The sequence below is a fragment of the Vigna unguiculata genome, chromosome 11 (assembly GCF_037176805.1).
Source record: "Vigna unguiculata cultivar grain cowpea cultivar isolate G323 ecotype 2 chromosome 11, ASM3717680v1, whole genome shotgun sequence".
Lineage (NCBI taxonomy): Eukaryota > Viridiplantae > Streptophyta > Magnoliopsida > Fabales > Fabaceae > Vigna > Vigna unguiculata.
The window spans coordinates 4,678,766-4,688,454 of NC_140802.1; the positions used below are offsets into that span (position 1 = coordinate 4,678,766).

The 9,689-nt window shown below is 23.4% G+C and overlaps 1 protein-coding gene across 1 annotated transcript; it reads right to left on the reverse strand.

Moving 5' to 3' along the window:
• Positions 1-13: 13 nt before the first annotated feature.
• On the reverse strand, positions 14-5,674 carry LOC114170002 (NADH--cytochrome b5 reductase 1-like). The gene is made up of 9 exons (XM_028055456.2): positions 5,444-5,674; positions 4,255-4,396; positions 4,039-4,129; positions 3,633-3,710; positions 2,831-2,911; positions 2,339-2,428; positions 1,525-1,590; positions 1,225-1,311; positions 14-301 (listed from the first exon to the last, which is right to left on the reverse strand). The coding sequence occupies exons 1-9, from the start codon at positions 5,607-5,609 to the stop codon at positions 209-211; spliced, it is 894 nt and encodes a 297-aa protein (XP_027911257.2). The 5' UTR covers positions 5,610-5,674; the 3' UTR covers positions 14-208.
• Between the last annotated feature and the right edge of the window lie 4,015 nt (positions 5,675-9,689).

The following is a 9,689-nucleotide window of genomic DNA, read 5'->3' on the forward strand; positions in this document are numbered from 1 at the left end:
CTGATAGTCAGGATTAGGAGGAGCATTTTTATTATGCACATTTGGCTGTTTGGCAAGTAGAAAGAAACACTAAGCTCATAAGTGTCACTCTCATAACTTTACATCAATTGTCTTGAAATGAATTGAATAATGTGATTAAATTTGCTAAGCACACACATATGACAAGTAGGTGAGAAGAAGCATAGAATGAAAGGAATTAGATTGAAGCTTAGAATTCGAACTGCATGTTTGATGTGTAGCCGAGTGCATCAAGGTGAGTAGCCATGGCTTTGTTCATTGCTGGTGGACCACACCTTAGTATCTGCAAAAATTTAACCATTTTAATTTTAAATATAAAGTAATAAATTATCTGGCCATGTCTATTGTGTGCAATGTAAGAGTGGATTATTTTTCTTCAGATTTAACTACAATTTTGTCCAATTTATGTTATGGGGGTTAAATACTGCATTCGAGAGAGTTTGGAATTCGGTCAAAGTTGTTCATAAACAACTTTTCAAAGGATTGAAACATAGACTTAGAATTTGTAGTTTTTTTCATAATTTAGAAAACGTTTCATAATTTTGTAGTTATATATATATATATATATATATATATATATATATATATATATATATAAAATAAAATTAAACCTACAACTTTACTAAACAAACAAATACTTAATTTGTTTGAGTATGATCTCATATAAAATAATTTAAATATAATTTCTTTTCAATTTCTTGAAAGGTTTTTTAAGAACAAATTATCAAAAAAACTACAAGCTCATTTCTTTTATTAATGTACTTGGGTATTTTTCTTGGTATAAAAATTTCATTAATTAAACTAAAAGAAATAAATGTATGAAAAATCAAAGATGATAACAACAAAATTGCAGGCTTTTTTTAATAGGAAGCTTGATTGTCTATTTTGAAAATGAAGAACTCTAAGTCTGGATAGTGCAAAATTAAAGCATTTAAAATTTGTTTGGATAAACATATTTATAAGCACTTTTAGAAGAAAGTTTTTGAAAAAATATCTTCATTTACGTAACTAGCTTATGTAAGTTAAAAAAAAAAAACCTGATCTAGAGATTCTAAAATAAGATATTTGTACAAATTAATTTATGTATTTTTTGATTAACAAATTACTTTTAATTTATGATTTATTTTTCTTTTCTTCTAAAGATGATAAAAAAATTTATTATTTTTAAGTTTATTCTTAATTAAGATGCTGTTAATACACAGTAACCTGAATATCTTTCGCTGGTTCAGGGCAATGTGACTTAATCATCTCCATCGATACAAACCCAATGCCACCATTCCATTGTTGAGGAGGCTGCAAATAATTAATAATAACATTTAAATCCAGAGACATTGATGACCATTTCATTATTCAACTTTATTGTGAGAAAATGATAATAAAAACTTTTATTTCTTATTGGTGAAAAGATTTTTTGAAATAAAATTGATCTAACGTTTTTTTAAAAAATGATTGAGATATTTAAAAATATATTGGTATGAAAAGTTTGAATATTATACAAGAACAAACCTTATTAAGAACATGATATACTTCAAATCTTTGAGGAAATTTGTCTGCAAAATTATCTAGTTCTTCCTGCACCACCAAACACATCATTTTAAAAAACACCAAATAAAAATAAATATGTATGAAACATTTTTAATTTAAATAAAATGCTAAATAAAAATAAATAAATGAGATAATTTTTAAAATGGTTAAATATGTTTTACCTTGTAAACTTATAGGTGAAATTGAAATTCATTCTTGTCCCAGATTTTGGTACATTTTAGTCTCCAAACTTAAAAAATGGATAAATATAAATTTTTTAAACCAACAACATTATTTTATTTTATTATTAAATGGTATTTTAGGATGACATTTGAGTTGAAATGTATCAAATGGTTTAAAACCTCAAATGTCTTCCCCAAATTTTGTTTAACAAGTCAAAAATATTTTACGTACTTGAATTAGAAGGACTATATCTATTAACTTTTAAAGTTTAAGGATCAAATTATTTCAAAATTTAAAACATAGACAAATTTTAATTTTATTTCCATTTTTAGGAACTAAAAGCATATATTTTATCATTTTTAAAATATGCTAAGAAATTGATTTAAAGAAATAAGTTGAATTAATATAAATGATCTCGAGTGTACAACGAGTCAAAATTATTACAATAGTGAATTTAAGTCATGTAAAGGAAGAAATATATCTGATGAAATATTTACCTTTAAATAAACTTGAAATGAAAATAATAACTTAAATAATAATATTTGATAGGAACAAAAATTATAAATAACATAGTAAACTCAAATTGTAATAAGAATTTTAGTAATAAGATTACCTTCAATAGAATGTCATCCACTGTTACATTGGCATAAATGAGATGCACCTTGGTTTTGTCTTTAGGGTTTTCTAGAATGGCTCTTATGATCTGCAACAAGAAAATGAGGACAAAGAAACATAACCTCATTTTCTATTTATTACTTCCAAACAATAATGAATAAAACCTAAATTTAATGTATATTAATGTAAAAAAAAAATACTTAATGATGAATATTTAATTTAATAAAATTTTTTGGATCCATTCAACCAACCAAACTAGTAAGTAGGAAGATCAAGGTTTAATTTATTTATTAACAAATTTCATTAATAAATATTTTTATCAGTAATTATTTTTTTTCAAATATGCTAATAAAATATATCAATAAATTCTATTTTAACAACATTTTTTTATTACTGAAATTTTACCAATAATTTAACAGTTTCTTATAATAAATTTATAATATATAAACAAATATTTTGTAATAATAGAATCTATTAAAAAAGTTTACACCTGAAACATAGGAGTTATGCCTGAGCCTCCTGCAATCATTCCAAATGCCCTAACTTGGCCAGGTTTGTAACTGAAGCGTCCCTACAGTTTATAAACCATACAATTAATATTAAATATATATTTGTTAGTAGGTCCTTCATGTTACATATAATTAAAATCTCATTCAATTTTTATTCTACTAATAGATCTCCCTTTAATATCTTAAATAATATTTTGTAAGTCTTTTGTACTAAGAATATTTACAATATAACACTTTTTATAGCTTTGAAAATCTTGAGGTTCCTAACAACATACTCTCTATAGGAAATATTTTATCTCTCCCTCTATTATAAAATCTTTAAACAATATAAATTATTACTAATATATTATGGTTAAATATGTTTTTCTACTTCAAGTTTCACCGAATTTTGGAATTAGTTTTTCTTCAAAACTTTATATCAATTTAGTCTCTCATCTTTAAAAATACGTAGATTTAGTCCTTCGTATCAAATTTTGTTAAGTTTATTTGATGTTTTAAACATATTTTATGATAATATTTGAGATAACATTAAAGTAAAAATGTATAAGCAGTGTAAACAATTCAAATACTGTCATGAGATGCGCTTGAAACGTCAGATAAACTTAACCAAATTTGATTAAAAAAAGACTAAATTCACGTATTTTTAAATATGAAGGACTAAATTGGTTAAAATTTTTGAAGATGGAATAATTCTAAATTTCACTGTAATTTGAAGGACCAAAAACATATTTAAATCTATTTTTTAATTAAATATTATTTTGTCTAATTAAATAAAATCAATACCTTTGGACCCCTCACAGCCAAATAATCACCTTCCTTCAGTTGTCTAAAATGGTGGGACATTTTTCCATTCGGGTACATCTGCTTGGAAAAAAATAGAATGTATATCATATGATTATTACAACAAAATAATAATAAACACAAACTTAAATATGTATTTATCTTTAAATATCTTGGAATTTTTAATTTTTAGTCTTTAAAAAAAATTACATTGTATTTCATGTTGTGGTAGCATTGACTCATTTAACTTGATATGTGATTTTATCTAAAAAAATATATTTTTTTAAAGAAATTATGTGACAAATACACCAATAAAATGGAAAAACAAAATGTATTTAAATCATAAATATATATATGGAAAAAGTGAATTCATTTATCTTTTTGCAAAAATTTTCTACAAAAGTTTTACCTTCACAACCAACTCGAAGTATCCAACATCTGAATCCAAGGTGATTGGAGTATATGATCTCATAACTTCTTCTCCTTGGCTATCTCTTCCTCTGCTTAATATAAAAAGTTTATACATTTTTTTTTTTGTTATTTTTCAAAATTATAGTATGTTTTATTTAAAATATGTTAAAAATTAAATATAATATTAGAAATATAATGTAAATATTTTCCAAACCTAACAAGTATGTTTTTTCCAACGGGAAGACCTAATATTGAAGAAGGAGTAGGAAGGGCAAATCTGAATCTTGCAGTGTTGTGGCTCAGCTGTGTCTTCTTTATGAGTTTAAATTCTTTGAAATTTTTGGGGTCCAAACATCCTGAAAAAAAAAAAAAAACTCCACTTTTGATAGTAAATTTGTATGCAAAGAACAATCTAATGACTTGCACCTTTCATTTCATATTAATTAACTAATTTTGATTAGTTTTCTTTAAATGTCACAAACTTTGCACTCTTTTTTGTTATTGAAATCCCATTATAGGTTAAAATTAAGTACACCAATACAAAGAACATGTATTTTTAATATATGAGATTAAATATATTTTGTTCGTGTCTAAAAAACTATGCTTTGTTTTTAAAATCAATTATAAATCATTTTGTAAATAAATTTTATGAAAATTATGTAAAACATTTTTTAGTGGTATATGAAAGTTATAGATATAATTGCGCCAACTTTTCTACGTTGCTTTTAGGTATAATTCACATAGAAAATCTTTTACATTGTTATAAAATTGTCACCACTTCAACTTTTTATGCCAGTTATAGATAGAATCGATATATAAAGTATTCTACTTTATTACGAAATTATCATCGTGTCAACTTCTATGTCACTTTTAGTGATAATCGATATAAAAAGTCTAATCTTATTTTCAGTTCTACCCTCTTATCGTTTTAAGAGTAAGAGTTTAATCCTATCCCATTTTCACAGAATGAGTGCGGGAGGGTAAATATTTGTGAGTGATCAATAATAGCTTGACAAGTGAATGATAAAATATGGGTAATTGCTTCCTGCACTCCATCAAATTTCTCCTCTTACCCCATCAAAAGCTTCTGAAAAATGTTTTTCATAAAAAGAGAGGATGATTGATTTCACGAAAAACCATTCCAAAATTGTTTACTGGGTCCAGGAAAATGAGTTTTGGAAGTAATAGGGTGTAGGAAGAAAATGATTGAGTGCAGGAAGTAAATGTATGAAATAAATTTATCAATTTTAGTTAAAATCGACTCTGATATCATATTAAAATAATGAATTTATGTACGATTATTCTCATAAAACCAACTATTTAAGATAAGAATTGATCGTTCACGTAAGATCTTGAACAACTAAGTAAAAAAAAAGAAAAAGAAAAAAACACAAGAGTGGTACCTTTGGGATGTTTGGTGCGATAGTTAATGTAAGCAGCAGTGAAGCCAAGAGCAACAAGAGCAACTACACCACCAAGAAGTTCAGGGTTGAGGTTGTGGGCAAAGGGCAAAGACTTCAAATCCAAATTGGGAAACCTAAGTGCCATGTTCAATGGTAGTTCCAACATTTTTCCAACAAACCCTAAATCAAACAAATCAATTAAATTCTTCTTTCATATGCATGCAAACTACCAAAGCCACACATATATATAATATCACAACTTGTTGATTCTTTTCTTCTTCGTTTCAATGTCCTCGTCAAATGAAGCAAAGAATAATCGCAAACGTGTCTCATGGAATGATACAATGTTCCATTTATACTTTAACATTTACGATATAAAGTTGTCGATGTTTCCTACGAAAAAGAACAAAACATATGTTTTTTATTACACAGATGGGGTCTTGGTCCCTTAATTTGTTTATTGTGGAAGATATTTTATTAATAGTGAAATTACTTATAGTAAAATATTGGAAACAATAATATTTAATTATGATGTTTTTTATCTTTTTTTTTTGTTTTGATATAATGATATTTTCCTTTTTCTTTTCAAATATTTTTTTTTTCATGTAGAGATTATTTTTTTTGATAAATATAGTTTATTTTAAATAGTTTTTTCTCTTGCAATTCGTTATTTTTAAAGTTATGTATATGATGTACTGATAGGTTTATTATTTTAGTTCTTAAAATTTAATGTGAATTTCGGTTTTACCTTTTGAATTTTCAAAATTTAGTTTATTCTCTCAAATACATATTTAACCCCTAGATTTACTGTTTATAACCTGGAACTGTTTTAAAAAATATATATAATTTCATCCCTTCAAATTCAGTGCTTAAAAATTAAAAGTATTTTTTAAACTTTGAAGCGGTAAAAAATTGGGAAAATAAAAAGTAAAATTTTAAAGACTTTAAAAAACCTTTTTTTTTTTATATAGAAGATTATTTCCTTTTTGAATTAAGTTGGCACTCAAATATTCACTATTTATATGTTCGTAAAAAGGATAATATTATTGAAAAGAGAGATAAAACAAAAAGAACTGTAATATCCATGGGATCAAATTTATTGTTCTCAGCTTAAAAAACATGATTGAAACTCGATGCTAATATAACAATACAATGTAATAAAACTTTTAAATAATAGTTAACTTTAATGATGATTAAAAATTGTTAGTTAATATAACAATCGATTTATAAAATAAAAAATTATTAATTATTAAAACGATTATTATTATGAATAAAGAATTATAATAAATTATTAAATTAGTCATTAATTAATTTTAATTTTGATATAAATAAAATTAATTTTGATAAATAAAAAATAATTTTAATTTTGAAATAATCAGTATATAAATAAAAATATTTATTTTAATTTTTGATATATTTTGTATATTTGAGACCGTCATTATTTTTGTACACCTATAAAATAATGTTAACATTCCAAGTATATTATCTGAAAATCCACTATATTGAATTTAGTTTAATAAAAAGGAACTACAATTTTTTAAAATACTTTAAAAGCAAAAAATATATTTAATCTGATAAAAAAATGTATTATTAAGTGTGACTGAAACATCTGAGCTTAAACTACAATCTTTCATGCGTTAAAATTTTTACACGTGTTTAGACTCATATTTGTATTCTCCAATTTAATTAGGTCACATACGATGAAATTTGCACAGAAGAAAAATTCTCCAGGTGATCACAATGTGTTTAACGATAACACATGATCTTTTCATCTTCATTCAAAACCAGAATTATTATATTATTATAAACACTAAGATGTTGAAATGGTGAACCTACAAAGAAAAGTTAGTACAATGGTGGTTATATCTGTGTACCATGCGAAAGATAATTCATTTTAGGTTAAATTATACTTTTGGTCACCATTTTCTAGCAAAATATTAATTTAATTTTTCTATTTTTTCTATTTCAATTTAGTTTCTATTTTGAGAGATTTGATGCAATCAAGTCATTTCCGTTAGTAGTGTAGTAACGGTGTTAAATGGAATATCATGGGTCAGTTTCTAATTTTTTTTTATTTTTTTCTGAATTATTTATTTATTTTAAATAAAAAAATTAAAAATTTGTCATGTGTCAAGTTAACATCGTGCCACGTGTTACTATTATGTCAGGTGTCATTTTCTCATTCTCAATTTGGTCATGTATTTTAATTTTTGTCTTAATTTAATCCCAAATTTTGTACAAATGTTTTTATTAAATTTGATTTTTTTATTCAAATTGATAGTTTTATTATATATTTTCAACAAAACTAAGTTTATTTAAATTTGTTTCACATTCAATTTTACTTAAAATAGTTTTTAAATTTTAAATTTATTGTTTTTGATTGTTACATAAGCTAGTTAATTTTTCTTAAATTTATATAATTTTTATTTTTACACCAACTAAAAATTTGTATAGAAATTATTGAATTTTACACATTTTAAAAATATGTAATAATTTAAAATATAAATTCAAATAAAAAACAATATTAAAATATGATGTAATAAAATATCAATATAATTTATGATTTTTTTTGTTATTAGCAGTATTTTCTATTAACAACTTTAAAAATTTTTTAAATAAAGTTTAATGTAAAATATAAATTAAAATAAACTTAATCTTGTTAAAAATATTTACTTGAAATATCAATTTTGATTGAAATATTTGTGCACATTTATATAGAAATTAAATTTGGTTTCAATTTAGAGAGGGACAAAATTGCACAATTTTTCAAAAATTTGGACTAAATTTAGACAAAAATTAAAATATTGTGACCAAATTGAGAATAGAGAAATGACACATGGCAAATAGTGACACATGACACTATTACTGCCACGTGGCATGATATCAACACGTGACAAATTTTTAATTTTTTAAAAAAATTTAAAAAATTAATAAATAATAAAAAGAAATTAATTTTTTTTAAAAAAATCTAGTAACTGACACGTGACACCTCATTTGACGCCGTTACTACATCACTAATAGAAAGGACTTGATTGCATCAAATTTCTTAAAATAGGATCAAATTAAGATAAAAAAAAAATCGAGAGATCAAATTGATATTTTGCTACGAAAATGGGATCAAAAATATAATTTAACTTTGATTTTAATTTAGTCTTAAATACATGTTTTGTAACTTAAGTTTTGGTTTTGATTTCTCCTTATATTCAATGTCACGTATTAATTACAATGTCTTGTAATTAATGAATTGTATTAACTATTATTAAATTCTTAATTATATTGTTTTATAATTAATGATTTTTATTAATTATTATTAAATTACTATAACTGCATGTTTTTAATTTTATAATAATTCAGTGATTTAACTTATAAATATGTCTTAAATTTTGGATAAATCTCGGAACTTTCAAATCTTTAATAAATTTTTATGATATATGGAGTATATAATAAATTTAAATTATTCAATTGAATCCTTTCTCTCTTAACTTCACCTTTTTGTTAACTTCCTAATGTCACTACTATTAAGTGGCTGACATGCATGGTTATTATATTGAGAGGTTATCCTTATTATTTTATTATTTTTAAAATTTTATAAATTATAATTTTATAATTTATGATTTTATAATTTTTAAATTTTATCGTTAAATTGTCGTATTGTCGTATTGTTATATCATGATATCATTATATTGTTATATTATCATATCGTCATATTATCATATCGTTATAACATTATATTATCATATCGTTATATAATCATATTGTCATATATTGTTATATCGTATATGATCATATTGTCATATCGTTATATCATATATCGTCTTACCGATATATCATATATCATCTTATCATTATATTATTATATTATCATAACGTCATATCGGTATATCGTCATATCTTTATATCGCTATATTGTTTTATCGTCATATCGTTATATCATCATATTGTTATATTGTCATATCACTATATGTCGTTATATCGTCATATCATCATATGTCGTTATACCGTCATATTTTTATATCACCATATCATTATATAATCATATAATCATATTGTTATATTGTCATATCGTCATATAATCATATCTTTATATTGTTATATATATTTTATATATATATATATATATATATATATATATATATATATATTGTCATATCATCATATTTATAAAATTATAAAATAATAAAGTTACATGTGGTGATAATCGATTAAGGTGACATGACAAAAAATAAACACGTTAACCATCTAATAA